The following is a 24,137-nucleotide window of genomic DNA, read 5'->3' on the forward strand; positions in this document are numbered from 1 at the left end:
CCTTGTCCACATTATTCCATGTTTTGCCTGTGGAGGTTATTGCAACTCTAGGACAGTAGTAACTCTTCCAGTACTGCCACAGGGGAGAGCAGGGACCATAATCCTTAAGTAGTATTTAAAGTAAAACACACACATACACACACAGAATTTTGAATGACCGTGCATGTGTTTTTCAACTCCTGATAAGCATAAAGGGAAGTGCTTGCTCTGCCAGACTATACCATTATAGTGTGGTCAACCAGGAGCTTGCTTGCTCTCATTTAATCTCCAGCAGTCAGAGAGAACCCATCCTCTTCTTCTGGGAGACTGGAGATGTACTGTCTTCCCTTGATGTCATCCCCAGCACCCTCAATGTTTTGGGTGACAACTGGAGGAGAGGGGCACAGACATTACTATGAGGGAGCTACCTGGCTGCCATACAAGCTCCCTCTCTAATTCCTAATCCCAGCACACCAAGAGAACTCTGCAGCCCTGGGGAACATTTGTGCTGCACAGCATCAGATGGCTTCATGCTGGAGTGTGCCATGGGTTGATCCTAATTTAACAACAACCTGATCTGATTACTGAGGGGGGAGAGAGGACACTGCCAATTTCACGTTCTGTTATTTGTATGTTGTGTCCTGAAAGGGGAAACAGCTGTAGGATTCAGCATTAGATTATATTTAGAAGCGTTTTGTTGGCTTTTTCTAAAACTTCCTTCAGTCTCCCTAATTAAAATATTAACTTTTTATATTTCTCTTCTTGTATGCATTGGTACCTGCTTCTTGCAGATAGGCAAGTCGGCCAGAGAGAAAAGAAAAGGAGCTTGTGCATCCCACACTACATTCATTATAAGATTGGAGATTGAATTGTACAGAAAAATGTTCTAATGCCACCTGGAATCTTATCCTGCCAAGGTACACTGTATGCAGCTTGCATTATCAAAAAAGGTGAAAGGGTTATTTCTGGCATGTGTACTGCTTGAGGGAAAGGGGAGGAAAGATTATTTCAAATATTTACATCAACTTCGAGCCTTTTTCACAACTTAACAGTTATGTACAAATATCACATAGTAAAACTTTAAATACATGAGAAAATAAACAACACAAAGAGAAAATTAATGTTGGTCAAACACTGACTAAGAATTAACAGTCTAAAAAGAGTAAAATTCCTGACATACAAATACTATGAAGTAGTGTGACCTTCTGAGCCACCGACAGATTTCTTCTATGGTGTCAGCAGCAGAAACTAATTTCAGAATACTAAAAATTAGTCTCCCCCATGTCCTCAGACCATTGTGTTATTCTACCACATTAATCATTGTGTATGGGCTCATATTTTCTTTTTCAAATACTTGGACAAACTATCAAACTAGGGGCCTAAAGTTAGGCACCTAAACAGTTTATTTTGCAACTAAATAAAAATGACCTGATTTACAGAGTACTGTGAGCACAGAAGCCAAAAATTGGGGATGCTTAATTTGGAATAACCTGTAAAACTTATTTTAAAAGGCTTCTTGGAATATTAATAAATTGTGCAAGCATTATTCAAATCTCCATTCCAATGATCCTTGTAACACGTACAATTCTTGTGTCTCCCGCCCCCCTTCTTATAAATCTCAATCTTCACAAACGGATCATGGTTTCCTCAAATGTATCAATTACTCAGATTTACATTTTTTATATATTATGGACAGATAAAACAGTTATTTGCAAGAATTCACTAGTTAATATTCAAAATTAGAGTTGTGTTTATTTGTCATTGTCAGAGAAAAACAGAGTTCTCGTTCTTTTGGTTGGGTGCAGCAAAGTCAGATACTTTATTATCTCAATTCTCGCTTCTACAAGTCTTGCATTATTAGGGTTACAGCTATCCTGACTCTTGCTCACAGAAGAGACTGTTTGCATTGAAATCCCCTTCCAATCCCTGTCAGGCTTTGCTCTACTTCCACATCATTGAACAACAAAAGTTGAATGGCATTGTTTTCATTCCTTGATTGGAGAAGTGTAACTTCACGAAGAGGGCTTTAAGTATCTCAAAGAGATAAATAGGATAAATAGATAAATAGGATTAGGGAATACTAAGAAATACCAGAAAAACTGAATCTCTCTCGCTTTTCTGGGTCACATAGGCTTTGCTCAAGACATTCCAAAAATGTTAGGGCGCTATAAAATTTACTAGCTGCATGCAGAGTTAAATTTAATTTCCTCATGTCACGTTCACAGCAAATATTTGAGTGTGTGGAGGGTGCATGGAGATCTTTGAATGGCTTGTTTAACCACTACCATCCCAGGTTTCTGGGGACGGATTTGGGAACCCTGCCCCTTTTCTGGGTTAAGGACCAATTAATTCCACATAAAATATGCCCTTTTCAATGTGAACTACTGAGCCTGCAAATATTTAATATTTAAGCATTCTTGTGAATAAAACTCCCTTACTCAAATACTCAAAAAGAGGCATAAGCATTGTTGAAGCAAATTCATTTTAACCTAGTGTTGGGTGCCATATTTCAGCAGCTCTACATACAAATATACACAGTAGGTTTGACCCTTCTTTCCATCATTTAAGTACCATCATGTATCAGGAGCCATAATGATTTCCATGGTTTAACTGGGAACCTTAGATGCCCCTGTGGATCATTTATCAAACTGTGTTTATACCAGACTACTCAAAGCAGTAAAACCACACAGCTTTCAAGGGGACCAGTTGTATTACACTAGATGCATCATGATTTCAGAATGTATATAGTGAATATTTCTGTGACAGAATGCAGTTTGAGCCATAACGGATTGCAGTCAGTTCCCAACTCTCTGCAGACTGGCCATCAGGGTAATGATGTTTAAATTTCTCGCTTTCACAGACATTCCTGTGGCAAGGGAAAATTAAAGAGTGTGTGGGGAAGGAAGAAGGAATAGCATACTGTACCAGAATACTAAGTGAAAGAATGCTGTGACCAATAACCAGTACAAGGAAGCAAAGCCATACAAAGAATCAGAAGGCAATGAGATACTCACATTAGAGATCTCTCTCATCCAAACTTTGGACTACCTGTAGATTGTTACAAGATTCCTCAAATGTTCATTTCTTTCTATTGCTTTGTAAACATACATTACAAAAGCTTCAGCTGGGGGACTGCAGGCTGTTTTACTGTAAAACAGAACCAGTAGGTTGCCCTTGATTCTAGTAAAGGAGAGTAGACATGAACTAAGCAAAGAAATTAGGCAGACACTGAATCCCACTGATTCAGAGAAGGTATTTTTAGTTCAACTACTTCTAATACTAAGGGCTTGTCTACTTGGAGACTTAGTGATTTCAAGGCAGGGTGCACACCAGCTTACCACGCACGAACTGGCCATGTGAATCCTGCTCCACACATTAAGTTCTGCAGTTTGCTTTGACCTATTGCTGTCAAGATACTCCAGATAAATGCCATTGCACTCTGAGATTCAGGTGATGGACACATTAAAAGAAAACAATTAGCTAGGCACTGTTACTTGATAACTATTAAAACAGCACCATATACTGAAAAGGAAGAAAGGGAAGGAGTTAAGGTACAACTTTAGCTGTAAACACACAGTATGTTAAAAATGCACTTATTGTTCTAACAAGATCAAGGAAGAATTCTTTGCATACTGAAGAAGGTACACTTTCCATTCCATAACTTCAGCTACAAAGTGATAAGTGAAAGGTGTTACACACAAGAATTTTAAAGTATCCCATTCATCTACATAGATGGACAGCTATTATCTGGAATCAGATGAGGTTATATGAGCACCAACGTACATGAAAGAGAATGGCGCTGCCCTAAGCGTTGAATCTTCAATTTAGGAATGTGAAAATGCAATAGCAAACACAAACATTCCTGAGAACAGCTGAAAGTGAAAAGTAACCTAATTTCTGAGACTGTTCTTATAACACAGCTAATTTGTACCAACCAAAGCACTTCCGTGAAATCTAACTCCCCACATCAATATGGCTGAGTGGGCTATGAAACAATAATGGGGGAAAATACCATTTTAGGATTCAACAGAAAATTATCAATTGATGATAAAGTGGGTGGTTGGTTTATTTATTTATTTATTTATTTATTTTTATTTATTTATTTATTTTAAAAGGCCCTTAGTCATCCAGGATTTCCAAGAAGTTTAGTTCAGCCCAAAAGTCAGACGTATGTTGGTATAATTTTAACTTCAGCTATTTTCTTTTTTTGTCTAAGAATTGTTTTATTTGTTTAAAAGTGTTTAAAAATTGCTCAGAGACAGCCCATCCAGGGCTTAAAGGTCCTGCCCAGAGATCATGTAGTAACTCAAATCTCCTTTTTCTGTATCATATGGATAGTGGAAGGCAAGGCCCAAATGGAGCTTCCCAGTTCCAAAACAACCTGCAAGGTTGACATCTCTGAAGGAACCCTTCGAGCATGGCATCTCCAGATCAAACTACTGGCTCAGCCCCATCCATCTTTCATGCCTTCAAATAGGGCTCGGGGGAGGTGAAGCACCAAGCTCTCTCCCCTCATGTCAGTGTTTCCCCCAGAATTCATGGGAATTTCTGGGAAGGTAAAGGTCAGGGCTCCACAACTCCCCATTAGTGCCTCCTAGAACCAGAAACATCTAAGTGTAATAAAACAGACAGACAGATCAAACTTCTCCTTAAATAACCCAAACTTTCTAATAACTGTCAGAGGCATTAACCTCATCAAAGATAACAAAATAATACACATTTGGGGTTGCTGGGATGGGCTGCTTTTGATTTATGAGCTGGCAAAGGAACAGCGTGAAACTTCTCCTGAATCTGTTTCTTTTTTAACTTTATTTTTTTAACCTACTTACTAGGGGCAATGTAAGGCCTAACTAAATAATGTCTGTGTAGTACTGCAAACTGTAAGTACAAAGTAATTAAGGCCAGTTGTAGGGGTTAGATAACAACTCAGGATGACCTCCTGGCTTACAGCCCTGTATCACTCTCCTGTGATCCTGTGGCGTTTGGAAGGGTAGACTAGTGATGACAGCAGCTCTCTTTTTCTCAACTTCATAAAATGTCCACTGGGAATCATATGGACTTTTATCATGTTTGCACTAGGACCATGCACATTTTATTATGTATTTGCCCCACGGCCAGATTTACAAGGGTATTTAGGTGCTGCAATATGCAGATAGGTGCTGACGGGTATGTCTACACATTGAGCAAGAATTTACACCTCCAACTCGAGGAGACAGCTAAAACCAGAGGTGGTGCAAATGACATGAGGGGCCAGCCATCTTGAGTGTGTACCTAGTCTCTTGAATAGATATGCCCTCAGGGCAGCTAGTCCCTCCCCTATCACTCACGGTGCCCGGCTACATTCTACATTTAGCAAGCTAATAGGATCAGAGCTAGCGCAGATATGTCTCTTCAAGCTGGAACTGACATCTCCAGCTCAAAGTGTAGACATACCCTAAGATGCTTAGGCACTTATGTAAATCCAGGTAGGTGCCTACTTGCATATTAAGGCACATAAATACACTTGTAAATCTGGCTCTCAGTGTTTAAAAAAAGAATAGGACCCTTGGTTAATATTTTACCCATGTGAAAGTTCAGGGATTTCTGTTTGTTTTTTAATTAAGTTAGTAGGGTGTTCATGTATCAAAATATGGGTTTATAAACAGGAAAGTAGCACCAACCTTTACCCTGCAGAAACTAGCCTCTTTGGCTGGGGTTTTCAAGACAGCGTAAAGGAGTTAGGCATCAAAATCCCATTGCAATTCAGTGGAAGTTGGGCACTTAACACCCTTAGGTTCCTTTGAAAATCCCAGCCTCCATATAATCAAAACCATCAAACTTTTCAGTACGAAATTCAATACTTTAAACACACAATGCAACGTCTTTAGTGCAGTACTAAGATAATTAGGAACAAGAACATTCATTAACATCAGTAATTATATACTGACTACCTTACCTGCGGACTTGAACATCGATTTAAATGTGATTTAATTATTTAAAAATAATTATTTTAAAATTTAAATGTAACAGCTAGATGCTTATGTTTTAAACTTTGTTGATTTTCAGAAGTGTGGCAAGCAATTATCGAACAGTACTATGCAACACTCAGTCTTCAGTCATATAAAGAATGTAGCCAGCAAAAATGCACTCTGATAATTGTCTCTCAATGCCATAAAATAATCTGCTTTCAGTTGCTACCTATTTCCTCCCCACCTCACTTTTTTTTTTTAAAGCAAAGGAAAGGTTCCCATGTGAAAGCTTCACCATGCAGACTCAGACAATATGTCATTTTCATAAGGTAAAAGACATTTTCTTGGGCCAGGAATAGGTCATACTAAAGAGAGGTTGAACTTAAATCTTTCTTTGTGCTTTGTAAAGAGGCAAGAAGACCTATACAAAACCCAGATTACTTGTCTTTGCTTTGGAGATAATTCATAGATCTTATCTCATAGCTACTCCTGACTGATGAGAATTATTACAGTATTATGGTACAACAGCTTGCAGAGGAATTTAAAAAATGATCTACATAATGGATTAATAATAAAGCAATGACTTTACCAGGTCAAAATAATCAATGTAACAATCAAAAGTTCAAACACCATGACTCACCAGCCATAGTGAGATCCTACACTATTCCCAGCATTCTATCCAACAATATTTTCCCACAGTAAGAAAAAGGTAAGGTCTAATTATTATCAGCAACAGATTAAGAATGTTACTATACTAAATCTGCCTTCTTGTTAAAGAGATTGCTTCACTGCTGAGAAATGATCAGCTGGTGATTGAAGATTACAGGGCTAGGCTAGTATAATCTACAGTATTACTATCAGGGCAAAAATGGTCTGAAAACATTTTTTCCAATTAAACATTTAACTAAAAATAAGAAATGCATTAAATAATCTGGGCAAGTCAGGAAAACGGTAAACTTTCTCCAAGAACACCAGCCCAGGTAGTAGTGTATGTCACTATTAAGGCTAAGCCACTAACTCACTCTCTGACATTGGTTAAGTCACTTGGATCTCTTCTAACTACAGTCAACCTGGCTGTAACACAGATAAAAGCAGGACTTTGTTAAAAATAAATATCCCCCCCCCCCCCAGGTAATGCATCAGAATTGATATTTTTGGGTAAATAAATGGTGCACACCTTCCCACAAAACTAGCCCCTCGCCACATTTCTGTGACTACCACCACTGATCCATCTTCAGCTCACTGACTCTCAAACTTTGATCAATGATTTAAATATGCATTGAAGTTCCATCAGCCATAAATTAAGCAAGAGCTGCTGTTGTGCCTATCCAAATATCAGCTTAACCATTATACGCTCCACTTCAGTTATCCAGTATCCATGCTGGAATTTAAGAGTCCATTTCCCATGTACAAATGTAGGGAGGTGATGTTTAGGACATTAATTAGCATGAGAGTGTAAGGCATTGTCATTTCAGTCATTTAAAGGTTGTTTGCTCAGTCTCAATTCAGACTGTTTAACTCTCTCCCATCACCCTTTTTTTTTTAGTGGTTTCCTGCTGTTCCCAGATATAGGCCATTATTTGGCCAGTAAGGAAGGCTCAGTATTCACCCAGAAGTTGCAAAACTGACATCAAATTACAGCCATCCTCAAGGCCACAAACATTCCAGGGGGCCAGAACTCAGTGCATTGCATTAAACTACACTCAGCTCCAACCTCAATTTCTCTCCATGCTAATAGCACATTCAGTCAGGCTCTCATACATCAGCCAACCTATTTGTTTAATCTTTAGGGTGAGTTAAATTAAGAGTTATTGACAAGCAGGATTTAGCATGGCTTAATTCTGGCCTACGGAAGTGTTTAAATGAAGCCAAAACAGAACTAGTTTCTTTACCATTGCTGTGTTCCTGCTTCTCCTGCTGAAAGCAATGTTTTTGTCTATATGGAAAGAAAGCACTTTCTAAAGCCAGTCTAAGTGTTTCATCATAGGGAAGCTAAACCAAGAACAAAGGATGCAAATAGAAAAGGAAGAAATCTATTCAGAGACAGTCAACTTTGGATGCATTGTACTGATATAAAGCAAGATATTAATGCAAAATTAAAATGAGATCTTCCACTTTCTAATTACAGTTATTCAGTCACATTGTTCAGCAGCATTTTTCATATCCATTCCTTCTGTCCTGTATATATTTAATCAATATATCTAAACTACCTGATCATTTTAGACCCTTTTTTGGATTAGGCACTAACAAAAACTGTAGGTGCTCACATCAAAGGATTAAACCATTAGTGGCCAATTCATTTTTACTTGGACTAGTTTGCCACTTGACACTTAAAAATTAAGAGCTTATTACAACTTTTCATTCAAATTTCGTTTGGTTTTATACTTTTATTTGCTGTTTTTCATATTAGTGACTTGAACATGGAACAATGAGCTAGTTAAACAACAAAATAATAGCTACTATTTTGGACAAGTCCAGTCCCATGCCCCCAATTTCAACGTGGTGAAATACATCTTCAAACATTTGTATAGAATGAAGTTGGTATTACCATGTTTTTATAGAGAGATGCAGAAACACACGCTATGGATTTATGAACCTTCTGAGCAGAGGCAATCTGATACATATACCAGCCATAAAGAGCTAATAGAGATAGTTTTAATGAGTCTCTACAAGTGAGGTTCCAGTACTTGATTGATTTGTGGGGCAAAAATATTGGTCAGTGCAAGTATTTTATGAAAATCCTTTTCTTTGGTCAGTTTCTCTGTTGCTATTAAGAAATCCGTGGGAAGCAGTAAGGTTATCAAGAATCATAAAACAAAACCAATATGAACAAAGTTACATTTTTCAAAATATATTAAATAGATTATTGACAATGTTACAGATACTGTGTTTCCTTAGATTGCAGAGCGCATGTCTTTGGGGATGGGGTAGCACAGGTACCTTTCATGCTGGTTAGTGGGTTTAGTTCTCAGTCTAGTAGGGGTGGGGTAAATTTTTCAAGCCCTGCCTAGGGCAGAGTGGACAATAAATAAAAACTTGAGTTTGAAATCTGATATGGCAGCAAGAAGGCCAAGGTGACACTGGGTAGTATACAAAGTGGCATCACATCATGCAAAAAGGGAAGTACAGGACCCTTCAGACAGATGACTGATGGAGAGGCCAAATCCTTAAGTCTTTACTCAGTCTTTACTTAAGACAACTCCCATTGGTAGTTTGCTCAGTTTTTTTCTTTGATCTATTGTTTAATTAGTACCCATGTTGCTTTATGTTTCAAATAAAGTGTTTCCAAAAATGATCCTTCAAGACAACTGCTGAGAACTGATTTACAAATGTGTGGGATGTCTTCAATAATGAGACTCATCATTGATACACCAGGGCATTTTTTCTTCCCTGTCCCCTTTTCCCAGGAAGTCGTTGAATGGTAAAGCTCTTATTAAGATAAATGATGATGTTTAGTGGTTTAAAATATAATTGTTGAAAGCTGCTGCGTAACCCACCATCAAATACTTAAAACATCCATTAAATCATCTCCACTTGGCATTTAACATTTTATGCATTTTGCACTTGTTCCTCTGGGGAAGGATTTATGTATTCAGCCATTTAGTGAGCTATTGTGATTATTTAAATTGATTTTCACATTGAAATATTTATCATAGACTTACTCAGTTCTAATGCACATAACTGCACATGCCAAGATACTTACCGATCTGAGACTATTCTAGATCTGCTGCATAGTTAGCCCACATATTACCTCTGTTTGGTACCATCCAAGTGAATAGATATTTATCACTGAATTTATTTTGTAAGTGACCAACACGGACATTTCTATTTATATTCCCCCTCCTTTAGGGATATAGTGAAGTGCTTCAAACAAATCCAAAAAACAGACGCATTCTGTTGCTATTAGCCATATGAAGAGTCACCAGTAGTTCACAGCATTCTAATCTTCCCTATCAGGTCTTTAACTCATGTCCTTTCTGAGGGCACAGACTTAGAGATTTTGATGAAACTAAGTTATACTGTTTCCCAGAAAGGAATTTTGAGAGGTAAGATAATTTGTCAAAGACCTTTACTAACAAAAGGAAAGTTTCCAATTTAATTTCCCTTCAGAAGAAAAATGTCAAGAGAAGCACTTCTACTCCTCATTGGCTTGTAAAGTCATTAATGTCCAGCCACAGAAATAAAGAGGCAAGTCTGATGACTGCCTCCCCATGCTTAAAAAAAATGGTTACCTTTATAACTGATGTTCTTCGAGATGTGTTGCTCATCTGCATGCATGGTTGTCGAAGAATTTTTACCCTAGCACCACCCGGTGGGTCGGCTGTGGAGCCCCCTGAAGTGGCGCTCGATATATACCCAGCCGACCCAGCGCCTCTCCTCAGTTCCTTCTTGCCAGCTACTCCAACAGAGGGGAAGGTGGGCGGGTTTGGAATGGATATGAGCAACACATCCCGAAAAACAACAGTTACAAAGGTGAGCAACCGTTTTTTCTTCTTCAAGTGCTTGCTCATATTGATTCCAATTAGGTGACTCCCAAGCCTTACCGAGGCAATGGGGTCAGAGTGAAGCACCGTGGATTGTAGGACTGCTCTACCAAATGCCGCATCATCTCTGGCGTGCCAGACGATGGCGTAGTGTGAAGCAAAAGTGTGTACCGAGGACCACGCTGCGCTCTGCAGACCTCCTGGATCGGCATCTGGGCCAGAAAAGCCACTGACGAGGCCTGGGCCCTTGTGGAGTGAGCAGGGAGGGGCGGGGTCAGTACACCGGCCAGATCATAGAGAACGCAGATGCAGGACGCAATCCATTAAGAGATCTGCTGAGAGGAGACTGGGCGGCCTTTCATCCGGTACTCCACTACAACAAAGAGCTGGGTCGTCTTCCTGAACGGCTTTGTACGCTCAATGTACTGTAAAAGGCAAGGGCCCTACGGACATCGAGGGAGTGCAGCCGCTATTTCTGGCGACTGGCATGTGATTTTGGATTAAAAAATGAGAGAAAAATGTCCTGGCTGATATGGAAGGCCGATACCACCTTGGTAAGAAAGGCCGGGTGAGGACGAAGCTGCACCTTATCTTTATGGAAGATCGGGTAAGGTAGTTCAGAGGTAAGGGCTCTGAGCTCGGAGACACGCCATACCGACGTGATAGCGACAAGGAGAGGTAGAGGAGGGAGCAGGTGGCCAGCAGCTCAAAGGGGGGCCCCATAAGTCTGGAGAGGACCAGGTTAAGGTCCCATGTGGGGACTGGCTGTCGAACCTGGCTGTTGAACCTGCCAACCATGGGACTGGTGAAGACAGAGCAGCCATTTGCACCCGGGTGAAAAGCTGAGATGGCCGCAAGGTGAACTCTGACAGAGGATGCCACCAGGCCCTGCTGTTTTAGGTCCAGGAGACACTCCAAAATGAGAGGCACAGACGCCTGGAGAGGGCGCGTGTTGTGCTGAGTGCACCAGCACGAAAACCACTTAGCCGTATATGTGGCCTGAATGGAGGGCTTCCTGCTGCCCATCAGTACTTGCTGTACAGACGAAGTTCTGAAGGGTTTAGCCACACAGCATCCATGCTATGAGGTGGAGAGATCATAGGTCGGGATGGCAGAGGCGACCGTGATCCTGAGTAATCAGGTCTGGAAGAAGAGGCAATGGGACTGGAGCGTCTACAGAGAGCGCCAATAGCATGGAAGGTATAATGGTGCCCAAGAAGACCACGCGGAACTTCAACTTTACCATGAACTTGTATTAATGATCTGGAGGATGGTGTGGACTGCACTCTCAGCAAGTTTGCAGATGACACTAAACTAGGAGGCGTGGTAGATACACTAGAGGGTAGGGATCGGATACAGAGGGACCTAGACAAATTAGAGGATTGGGCAGAAAAAAACCTGATGAGGTTCAACAAGGACAAGTGCAGAGTCCTGCACTTAGGACGGAAGAATCCCATGCACTGCTACAGACTAGGGACCGAATGGCTAGGTAGCAGTTCTGCTGAAAAGGACCTAGGGGTCACAGTGGACGAGAAGCTGGATATGAGTCAACAGTGTGCTCTTGTTGCCAAGAAGGCTAACGGCATTTTGGGCTGTATAAGTAGGGGCATTGCCAGCAGATCGAGGAACGTGATCGTTCCCCTTTATTCGACATTGGTGAGGCCTCATCTGGAATACTGTGTCCAGTTTTGGGCCCCACACTACAAGAAGGATGTGGAAAAATTGGAAAGAGTCCAGCGGAGGGCAACAAAAATGATTAGGGGTCTGGAGCACATGACTTATGAGGAGAGGCTGAGAGAACTGGGATTGTTTAGTCTCCAGAAGAGAAGAATGAGGGGGGATTTGATAGCAGCCTTCAACTACCTGAAGGGGGGTTCCAAAGAGGATGGAGCTCGGCTGTTCTCAGTGGTGGCAGATGACAGAACAAGGAGCAATGGTCTCAAGTTGCAGTGGGGGAGGTCCAGGTTGGATATCAGGAAAAACTATTTCACTAGGAGGGTGGTGAAACACTGGAATGCGTTACCTAGGGAGGTGGTGGAGTCTCCTTCCTTGGAGGTTTTTAAGGCCCGGCTTGACAAAGCCCTGGCTGGGATGATTTAGCTGGGAATTGGTCCTGCTTTGAGCAGGGGGTTGGACTAGATGACCTCTTGAGGTCCCTTCCAACTCTGATATTTTATGATTCTATGATTCATGGTGTACAAATGCTGTCTGGGCCGTGCCGGAGCCACCAGAATCACTCGCGCCCTGTCCCTGCGCACTTTGAGCAGGACTTTGTGCACAAGGGGGAACGGGGGAAAGGCTTAAAATAGTCGACTCATTCACAGGAGCAGGAAGGCATCTGTGAGAGAGCCCGGGAAGTGGCCTTGGAGGGAGCAGAAAGCCGGGCATTTCCGATTGGTGAGGGAGGCAAACAGGCTGATCTGGGGAAATCCCCACCTTCGGAAGATGGGGTGGATGACATCTGGTCGAAGCAACCACTCATGGGAATGGAAGGACCGCCACACAATGACCCTGCAGCCACTCCTGGAAGGCTTGACAAGCAAGGCGCACTGCCATCAGCTCCCAGACACTGATATGAATGGAGAGCACGGACAGGGGCCATAGGCCCTGTGTCTGAGTGTCCCTGAGGTGGGCACCTCCACCATCCCAGGGTGGACGCATCCGTGACCAGGGACAAGGAGGGCTGTGGCCTGCAAAAAGGGACTCTTTCACATACCATCCGGGGATTTACCACCAGCGGAGGGAGGCCAGGGCCTGCTCCGGGACAGTGACCATCGAGTTCAGGCTGTCTCAACCTGGGCGATACACTGATGCTAGCCAGGCTTGTAACGGGCGGAGTCGAAGTCTGGCGTGCCTGGTCATGTCTGTGCAGAAAGCCATGTGGCCGAGAAGACACATTGCCGACAAGGTTGGGAAGCTCTGAAGGCTCTGGACAAGGCCCACTATAGCCTGGAAATGAGTGTCCGGCAGGAGGGCTCGTGCCAGCACGGAGTCCAGAACTGCCCCAATGAATTCTATTCTCTGGGTCGGTTCTACTGTCAACTTTGCCACGTTGAGGAGGCGGCCTAACCGACCAAACGTGTCCGTGACCAAGCAGAGGTGGGACTGCACCTGTTGCGTCCCCGGATAAGCCAGTCGTTGAGGTAAGGGTATACCTGCTCCCGCCGTCGACAAAGGAAGGCCGCCACGACCGCCATACATTTGGTGAACACTCAGGGGGTTGTGGAGAAACCGAAGGGAAGGGCCGTGAACTGATAGTGTTCGTGGTTGACCACAAAGCGGAGGAAGCGTCTGTGTGCCAGATGAATCGCTATGTGGAAATACGTGTTCTTCATGTTGAGGGTTGCATACCAGTCTCCAGGATCCAGGGAAGGTATAATGGTGCCCAAGAAGACCACACGGAACTTCAACTTTACCATGAACTTGTTGAGTCCACGCAGGTCCAGAATGGGCCAAAGCCCACCCTTTGCCTTGGGGATTAGGAAGTATTGAGAGTAAAACCTACTGCCCCTTAGCTCCCTCAGAACCTCCTTGATCACCCCCATGGCGAGGAGCATCTGAACCTCCTGAATAAGGAGTTGCTCGTGAGAAGGGTCCCTGAAGAGGGACAGGGAGGAAGAAAATTGGAGAAAGTATCCCACTTCCGCCGTGCAGAGGACCCAGCAGTCTGTGATTATGTGAGACCAAGCACGGTGGAAATGAGATAAACAATTCAAGAAAGGTGGGGTAGGATCCTGAACAAAGTCCGGTACACCGTCCTCGGGCATCCTTTCAAAAGGCCTGTTTTGAGCCCGACAAAGACTTGGACGGACCCTGGCCTTGCTCAGACTGGGAGTCGGAGGGCTTCCTCCTGACATTATGCCACCGCCTCCTATAGAAATCCTGACTCAGCCGAGGAGTAGGATAGGAGCGTTGTTGCGGCTGCTGGGGTTTGACGGATTTCCGCTGGGTAGCCGGTGTGTGCATGCCCAGGGACTTCATTATTGCCCTTGAGTCCTTAAGGCTTTGTAGCCTTGAATCGGTCTTTTCCGAAAACATGCCCTCTCCATCAAAGGGGAGGTCCTGCAGTGTTTGCTGAAGTTCCGGTAGCAGGCCGGAGGCTTGCAGTCAGGAGATACACCTCATCGCGATCCCTGAGGACAAAATACGTGCGGCGGAGTCCGCAGCATACAGCGAGGCCTGCAAGGAGGTCCATGCCACTGTTTTGCCCTCTTCCGCCAAAGCCCCAAACTCTTCTCCGGACTCTGGAGGTACTAACTCCTTAAACTTCAGCATGGAGTTCCAGGAGTTAAAATTGTAACGACTCAGGAGCGCCTGCTGATTAGCGATCCTGAGCTGAAGTCCCCCTGAGGAATAAACTTTGCGCCCAAACAAATCAAAGTGCTTGGCATCCTTTGATTTGGGCGCTGGGGCCTACTAGCCATGCCGTTCTTTTTTGTTCGTTCACAGAGAACAGGGCTGTGGGTGGTTGAACAGATAATCATACCCCTTCGAGGGGACAAAGTATTTCCGCTCCACTCCGTTAGCAGTCAGGGGGATGGACGCAGATGCCTGCCAGATTGTCCTGGTGGTGGTTTGGATGGTCCGATAAGGGGTAGGGCCACCCTTGATGGAGCTTCCGCAGACAGAATATCCACCACAGGGTCCTCCACCTCTATCACCTCCTCCACCTGCAGGTTCATATTCCATGCCACCCTGTGCAGGAGGTCCTGGTGGGCACGGAGGTCTATTGGAGGGGGACCCAAGACTGTAGTGTCTGCCACCGCCTTGTCGCCTTGCGGAGCCGGGGCCGGCTATCCTGTGCCAGCGACCTCAGGGCCCAGACTAGGAATTGGTGTTGGAGAAGATCCTGCAGCAGGGAGAGAAACCGCCACAGTCTCCATGCCCACCAGGGTGGGCTGACTGATGGTAGCCTCTGGCACTTGTGGCTCAGACGGGGCTGATCGAGAAGCCCCAGATGGAGCACCCTGGGCCTGGTGGTACGCCCAGGGCATCCAGAACGGCCAGAATGGGCCTTTGAGCGGGACCCTGCTCCTGCGCCTGCCAAGGCCCAGCCCCTGACTCTAGACGGCTATGATCCAAATGGCGACGATCCAAATGGCGACGGTTTGAGAAATGTGACCGAAGAACAAGAAGCAGAACGTGAGGGCCACAGTGGAGCCAAGCAGATCTACCCTGGGTCATGTCGACGAGGTGATGGGGAACGGTGCCGCGATGCTGGGGAGTGGCGCCGGGACCTGGAACGGCACCTGAATCTGGGCCCAGATGATGACCAGCGTCAAGAGCGGCGTCAGGTCCGGGATCTGCTCCTCAACGACGACTGGTGGGCAGAGTGGTACCGGGACTGGCGACGGGAGTTGGAGCGGTGCCGCAAGTACAACCGGCGCCGGGACTGCGAGTGGTGGCGGGAGCAGGAACGATGATGAGAACAGGATTGCTGCCGCAGCTTGACTGATGGTGCCGATGGGTGGATTAGGGCCAGCTTGCCCTGGGACAGTGCCGCACGTACAGGCACCGGTGCCTTGGCATGTAGCTGAGGGGATGTCGATGCCATCATGGCAATAAGATCCCTTGCAGCTGCAAAAATATCCGGGGTAGACAGCAACTGGACCTCAACCACGCTGCGTGTTGGGGAGTCCAGGGCTACCAGACTCAACGGCTCTCCCCTCGGGGCCGGAGTCAACGGTGCTGAAGCCGTAGGCTGTGCCCCTAGATGCCTCCCCTGTGAGATGCATCTCCATGGGCAGTTCCAGGGAGGCTGGTCTCTGTGGAGGTGGGCCATTCTTTTCCAGTGTCGCTTCTGGCCAGGAGAATGGGAGCAGTGCTGGGACGATGATGTCAGTTGCGGTGCCGGGGAGCAGTGCCAGATCTTGGCGCGCCGAAGGAGACTGAGGGCTAAGAGCTGCCTCCACGAGAAGCAGCTTTAAACAAAAGTCCCACTCCTTCTTAGTCTGGGTCGAAACCCTTTGCAGATCCTGCACTCCTCTGCTTGATGAGACTCCCCCAGACACTTCAGGCAAGAGTCATGGGGGTCACCCGTTGGCATAGGCTTAGAGCAGGAACTGCAGGGCTTGAACCCCGGAGCCTTGGCATGAGCCCAAGAGAAGAATTGTGTAGGAGGGGAAAGACCCCCCAACCCCACTAACACTAAGTAAACCAACTATAACTATCAAACAACTATAACTATCAACTATTAACTATTAGGCATACGCTAGGGAGAGTGGAGAACAGCAAAGCAGGACTCCACAGTTCCAATGACCGTCACGGGTGGTAAGAAGGAACTGAGGAGGCGCGGGTCGGCTTCGGTATATATCGAGCACCATGAAGGCGCCACTCCAGGGGGCTCCACAGCTGACCCACCAGGTGTTGCTACGGTAAAAATTCTCCGACACTTAACTGGAATCCATATGAGCAAGCACTCAAAGAAGAACAGAGACACTTCACCACTGTCAGCGACAGCAGCATATTTAAAGGGATGTGCCTTTTTCTCCTTAGCACTTGGGGCAGACTGACCCAAGGGGGATGCCCAGAATATTGAAAGCCTGATCAGTAAGTGCCAGTATTCTTCCTGGCTGGGTATAATTTTTCATTTTCTTTAGACTTGAAACTGTTCTTCTTTATTCCCCCTTTTCATGGATGTTCCATTTTATAATTCTACAGAGATGGCAAGAAGACCAAGCTATTTCACAAAACTAGCTCTCTCTATTGCAAATTCAGAAACTGGCCATTTTGAAAATGCACTTTTTAAAGCTGTGAGATAATTACCTCTTTTTTAGCAATCCCTTTTCATCAAACACTGACATTTTCCAGACACTGAATGTTTAAAAGAAATACAAATCCTTTTCTCTTTAATTGGAAAGAGGCAAAAAAAAAAAAAAAAAAACACCCACCAAACCACCCTACACAAATCAGGGCTTCCCAAAACTTGTGTTTGGCATCAATTTGCCAAGTAACAGACAGGGATATTTATTTTTTGGTGCCTGAAAATTTAACATTCAGGCCCTGGACATTATTTAAGAAAGGCCATACTGGGTCAGACCAAAGGTCCATCTAGCTCAGTGTCCTGTCTTCCAACAGTGGCCAATGCCAGGTGCCCCAGAGGGAATGAACAGAACAGGTAATCATCAAGTGATCCATCCCCTGCCGCCCACTCCCAGACTCCGGCAAACAGAGGCTAGGGACACCATCCCTGCCCACCTTGGTTAGTAGCCACTGATGGACTTATCCTCCATAAATGTATTTAGAGTTAGTATATGTTATAGCTACCAACTTACAGAAGCCGTGTTCTTCACCACATGTCCTACAATCACAACAACTCTTCCTTTGAAGCTCTGGAGCGTGGCAGTAGCAGGGCACTGGACGAGCTCTCCTTCCGTGGTGAATGCTGAGCCAAATGGAATGTTGATGCTGCCTGAAATGTGGCCACGATTAAAGCTGACGGGCAACACAGTTAAGGGAAACATGAAAAAAGAAACTGGATACACCCACACCCGCTGAACAGCACCTAGCTCAGTGGGGCTGGGGTCTCTAAGTGCTACCACAATACAAACAAACAAACAACCAAGAGTGAACCCAGCTCTCAGATTTGTATTTACGCACCACTCCCATTGAAGTCAATGTGACTTTAAATTTTAGCACAGAATTTGGATGATATAGTTTTAACTCATACCTGTAAAAGATGAACTTTTTTGGTATTTTTTTCTCTTCATTTCTAATACCAATCATATATGTAAATGAAACAAACTGTCTAATGTATAAGCACCTCCCGCCTCCTCCCCCCTGGCTGATGTGACACAGGCTAATTTGTTCTTACTGGATTAGTATAAATCAAGAACCTCATTTATTGTTTACCCATATTGAAAACAACAGCTGCCACATCACAGGAAAACTAATAGCATGAAGATTTATTTGCTGTTTAAAAAGTGACAGATGGAATCATTTTGAATTCTGCAGTGGTCAATGAGTACTTAGTTTCACAGGAGGAAGCAGAGATTTATGCTCAGGGACACATCATTCTGTCTGTTTTATCAGCATGGAGCCTTGTAAAGGTTTAACTTACCCTTAAACAGCCATGAAACGCTTCCAAAATAACTACTTTTCCCTCACTACACCCTTTAGATATCAAGTACTATGAACTCAAAGCTTCTACCACAAATTAAAGTGTCAGCAATTGCTCCTTGTGAAGTTCATGTGTGTGTGTGTCAGTTTTGATACGGTGCTGGAAATGGCTTTTTCATAAAACCAACTCAGGAGTCCCATTTTGTTTTTTACTAATTCCTTTTAAAACAGGTTTTATCCATAGCATGCAATAATATCAATGCAGTGATATGTTTCTCTCTCAGAGAAACTGAAGTGCACAGAAATAGAACCCCAAACCAATCTCAAATGGATTGTTGAGCATCTCTCAAAAATCTACACATTTCTGCATTGTTTTATGTTAGTCCTACCATTCTGAAATTGCCCTAATTTAAACGCTAAGATATGAAGCATGAACAAAATCTCAGCTAACTAAAAATGGAAGAACATTTCCCAAACTGAAATTGAACTCCAAACTGAAGTTTGAAAGAGTTTAATTTATTATTTGCTTATTCTTAAAATTTTCACAAGCATCTGCATCTCTTAGTTTCAACAGAAACTTAAGCACTGCAAGAAGTTCCAGTGAAATGTAGGACTATTCTGGGGTTAATACACTGAACTGGGAATCAGATGATTGGGGTTCTATTCTTGGCTCCACTACTGACTCAATGAGAAGCATTTACTCTGTTTACTTCAGTTTCCACATCTTTAAAATTGGGATATTATTTGCCTACTTCACAGAGGTTTTGAGAGTGTAATTTAATATTTTAAAGTTCTTATAGGTTATTAGACAAAAGGTGCTAGACAATCTCTTATTTACAGCCTTATTAAAATCAAGAAATTCTGTGTATCGTATGGGACACCTATGAAAGGGTTAGTATGTAAAAGCCAACAACTCCTAGAAGTTGTTAGGTAAAGTCTGGATGCATAAAAGGAGCTAAGGCCCTAAGTCCCAGTTCTGGCACCACTATGATGCACAAAACTTCTGCTGAAGCTCGCAGGTGCTTACACTCAGTTGGCACCTAAGTTTTTGTAGTACAAGTTCCCTAGCCACGTATGTTCCTGTCTCTGCAGGATATGTGAACTGCTTCCTCTCTGGGTCTCCAGACACCTATCATCCACCTAAGCCCCAGAGTGATTCACAAACCACGGGAAGACAGGTGTTCAGCCATCTAAACTGCCTGATATGGTAGGTACACCTCTACCCCAATATAACACGACCCGATATAACACAAATTCGGATATAACGTGGTAAAGCAGCACTCTGGGGGGCGGGGTGGGGCTGTGCGCTCTGGCGGGTCAGCGTGTCTGGCTCCAACACGCTGCTCTGAGCGGTGTGTTAAGGGTGCCGGGCCGAGGGTTTGGATAAGGGGCAGAGGGCCTCAGGGGGCAGTCAGGGGACAGGGAGCAGGGTGGGGGTGAATGGTTCGGATATTCTGGGGGCGGGGCAGTCAGGGGATGGGGGCATTGGATAGGGTGTTGGAGTTGTAATTAAAGAAAGGAGATACAATTTAACCATTGTAGAACAGATTTAAAGGGGAGCTCCGGGCCCTTTAAATCCCCGCCCGAGCCTGGCTGCCAGAGCGCTGGGGCTCCGGCAGCCGGGCTCAGGCAGGGATTTAAAGGGCCAGAGGCTCTGGCCGCTGTGGGGAGCCTCAGGCCCTTTAAAGCACCGCCCGAGCCCCACTGCCAGAGCTCCGGCAGTGATTTAAAAGGCCCGGGGCTCCCCACAGCGGCTGGAGCCCTGGGCCCTTTAAATCACCGCTGGGGAAGTCAGTCTAGTCCAGTCCAGCACGGCGTACCGGCTTACTTTCACCTCTGGATATAACGCGTTTTCACCTATAATGCGGTAAGATTTTTTGGCTCCCGAGGACTGCGTTATATCAGGGTAGAGGTGTACAATCTGAGCATGCCTGCCAGATCAGTCCTCTCAGGTGAGTTCGTGAAAAACCGCTGGGGAGAAAAAGAACCTCCCACATAAAACGTTTAGTCCAGTTATTAGGCTACTCATCTGGGATGTGGGAGAAAACTGGTTCAAGTCCACACTTCATCTGAGGAGGAGAAGGGATTTCAATTAGGATCTTCTACCCCTCAGGTAAATGAATGCCTTAACTATTGGGCTATGGGATGTTCTAGTGCTAACATACAGTGAGTGGGCAACATTATGCAATACCACATATCAAGCAGCTCTCGTCACCTTGATGAGCAAAATGTCATCGAGATCGGTTTGATGAGAATGACGCAATAATTCAACAGCTACTCACTAAAAAACATGTGATGGATAATCACATTTTTTTGTATCCCTGTAGGCACAGTTTTAACATATAGGAATCTGTGTCGTGATATCCAATCTCAGCTCAGAAACATGCAAGATCAATGATGGAATGCCAAGGCAGATGAAATCCAGGGCTATGCTGACCCTCGGGAGCCCAAAGACTTGTATGCCGCTTCGACCGATGCATATGGTCCAATACAGCATTACAGTCTCTTTGAAGAGAGCAGATGGCCTAACACTGATGTCTGATAAAGTAGAAATCCTCCAGAGGTGGCGCAAGCATTTCAGTGATCTTTTGAACACACTGTCCAACATCATGGACGATGAACCAATAAGAGCAATGGATCAGCCACCTTTTAATGACAACATGGATGCAGCCCCATCCCTTGACTAAGTCAGCCCTGCTATCAGTACCATGAAGAACTACAGAGCTCCCAGATCTGATGGCATTCCTACAGAAATATTCAAATATGGCGGCGAGATCCTGCTGAGGTGACTACATGGACTATTTCTCAATATATGGAGCAATTAAGATTTACTGTAAGACTTCAAAGACTCTACTTTGTCACCATATACAGAAGAAAGGTGAAAAGTCTGACAATGGCAACTATCACGGTATCTCATTACTCTCCATCACTGGAAAGATTCTGACTAGAACACTCTTTGATTGTCTGCTATGCAAAATCACTAAATGCGTGTTACTAAGGTTGCAATGTGATTTTAGGCCCACAGAAGGAATGGAAGACAAGATATTTGTAGCCCCTGAGATGGAGGAGAAAGGCAGAGAACAGCAACCTGACCTTTACACTGTCTTTATTGAACTGGCTAAAGTATCTGACACCGTCAATAGATGTGGGTTTGGCAATTATTACATAAGTTTGGTTGTCCAGAAAAATTCACCAACATTCTGAGGCTATTTCATGATGGAATGCTCGGAAAAGTCTGTGTAGATGGAGTTCTGTCTGACCCATTTCCTATCACTAAAGGTTTTAAGCAGGCTGCATAATTGGTCCACTCTTGTTTAATATCTTCCATACAGCAATGCTTGATTATGCTACAAGAGCCCTGAATACTGGTATCAGGATATGTTTCCAATTCTCTGGAACAGGCTGCGATGTTCCACGAAGGCCTTCGGGCAGTTGTTCATGAGCTGCTGTGTGTCAATGACTGTGCTCTAGACAAGACACAATTGAATATGAATGGATCTGCAAAATCTGCAGAAAGATACAGACTGATATTCTGAAAAAGACAGAGGCCATGTAACAACCTGCACCAGGGAAACTCCACATGAAACCAAAAGTCACCATCAGAAACACTGCTAAATGTTGTTATAGACTTTTACTATCATGGTAGTATATTGTAGATTTATGTTAGTATAGACAAGGAACTAACCAATCATATCAACAAAACCAGGTCATCATTTGGCTGACTATCAGGAAGAGTTTGGTGACAACATGGTATTAAACTTCAAACCAAGTCTATAAATCAGTTGTGCTGTCCAACTTATTGTATGGGTGTGAGACCTGGACCCGCTACAGGGATCATATTAAGTTTCTCGATAAGTTCCATTTACAACATCTGCATTCCAGACTCTGCATCAAATGGCAGGATAAAGTTACCAATAATGAAGTTCTAGAATGTAGTTACTCCACAGGGATTGAAGCCAGGCTTATCACAACACAGTTATGCTGGGCTGGTCATGTGCTGAGGATGGACGACACCAGAAAGTCAAAGCAGTTGTTATATGGCAAACGGAGAGTGGGCAATCACATAGGAGGTGGCCAAAAGAAATGCTGCAAAAGACACACTGAAGCATAACTTGAAACAGTGCAACATTGAGACTAACAGCTGTGAGTCATCAGCAACTGACAGACCACACTGGCAAACAGTAGTCAATGACGGGGTTACCCTATACGAGGTAAACTGTCGTATGGATCTTGAGGCACAGAGGCCAAGTTGTAAACAGTGGCAGATTCAGCAGTGCCTCGGCATCAAGCTATGCACTTCATGTGGAAAGGACTGCCACTTGCGCATCGGTCTGTTTAGCCACAACTGTACAGTACTCATAAGCCATAATACTGTCATCAGCATCATCTTCCATCATGAAGGCCAACATCATGCTGTGTTCTGATGTCTCTCTCTCAATCTCTTCTCTTAAAGCTCTTCCACTTTGGATAAATAATCCAAGAGTTATTTGGTCCAGAGAGCGAAACCCAGCAATGACTTTATAGCTCTGGTTAGAGCTCTCACCCAGGATGTAGGACACCTATAATCCAGTCCTCCTGCTCCAAAGTCACAACAACAAACTCCTTTTATACATCCAGACCTAAATGTCCTGCTCCCAAGGTACGATAGTCTAATAAGATTTTATGAACAATTAATGAACATGAAAACCTGTGTGAAATCTTTTGGGTACCAATTAAGAGAAAAAACACAACACTGGGCCACTCTTCCACTAGTTTGAATAAAATGATCAGAAATGACTGTGCATGTGAGCATGACAGACATCTTTTTTTCCCTAAGGTACAGGAGTAGGTTTGGGGGAGCAGGGAAGTAAAAGTAGAATTTGCTTCAAAAGCATACCAGTTCCAAGTATGGAGATTAGTCACTATTTATGGCAGTACTCGTAGAGGGCTAGTAGACTGCAGGCTTAAATTACAAGAAGTCGCATTGGAAGGAGCTAAGAGTTAATCTTTTAAGATTAATACTAGCATGCCTTTCTTAAATGTGATTAGTGTGAACAGTTCCAGTTTGATGACTATCGCTGTTGCATGATGGGAAAGCATAACCAAAAAAACTTTTGAAAGATTAATAAGAGCGAGAACCCAATACCACTAATTACTGTCGTTTATTCATGTCTAATTGGAAGGAAGAATCTCGCCCCTACCACAAACTGTACAAACAGTTCTTATTCACAGCTCCATTGTAAATAGTACTAAGTAAGATAAAAGTTTAAAAATAGGACAGTTCTTTTAGATAGAACATGACTTTGCCCATATTGAGTATGCTAAGCTGCTCAATGCAACAACTGACCTAACCTTTAAATAGAATAAAATACATTTACTTAGAGTAATGGCATTGGTATCTAACTATGCAGACTGTTTTTTCTTGTGGTTTGTATTCTTTCTAATCTTAAGTGACCATCTTAACCATTCCAGTCCTTAGCTGATTACAAAGGCAGAGATTTTGTGAAAGACTGAAAGACCATAAAGTACTTAGCTAGGACCTTCATAAAAGGAATGGAACACTGCCAGTATTTCTGCTAACATGTTTAATGAAATGAGGCTACGACAGAACTGCTGGCTTTCTACTGCAATAGGAAATGCTCGGGAGTACATTACCTTTTCATTACAAAGTTTTCTCTTGGTAAAATAA

The 24,137-nt window shown here is 43.9% G+C and overlaps 1 protein-coding gene across 11 annotated transcripts in view; it reads right to left on the minus strand.

Moving 5' to 3' along the window:
* TBCK (TBC1 domain containing kinase) overlaps positions 1-24,137 on the minus strand; it is a 232,523-nt gene that overhangs the window by 58,405 nt on the left and 149,981 nt on the right. For all 11 annotated transcript variants that reach the window (XM_034770805.1, XM_034770803.1, XM_034770808.1 and 8 more), the window contains one exon: positions 17,686-17,845. In XM_034770805.1, the coding sequence (XP_034626696.1) occupies positions 17,686-17,845 (160 nt within the window). The remainder of the gene's footprint in view (positions 1-17,685; positions 17,846-24,137) is intronic.

This window comes from Trachemys scripta, chromosome 5 (assembly GCF_013100865.1).
Source record: "Trachemys scripta elegans isolate TJP31775 chromosome 5, CAS_Tse_1.0, whole genome shotgun sequence".
Taxonomy (NCBI): Eukaryota; Metazoa; Chordata; order Testudines; family Emydidae; genus Trachemys; species Trachemys scripta.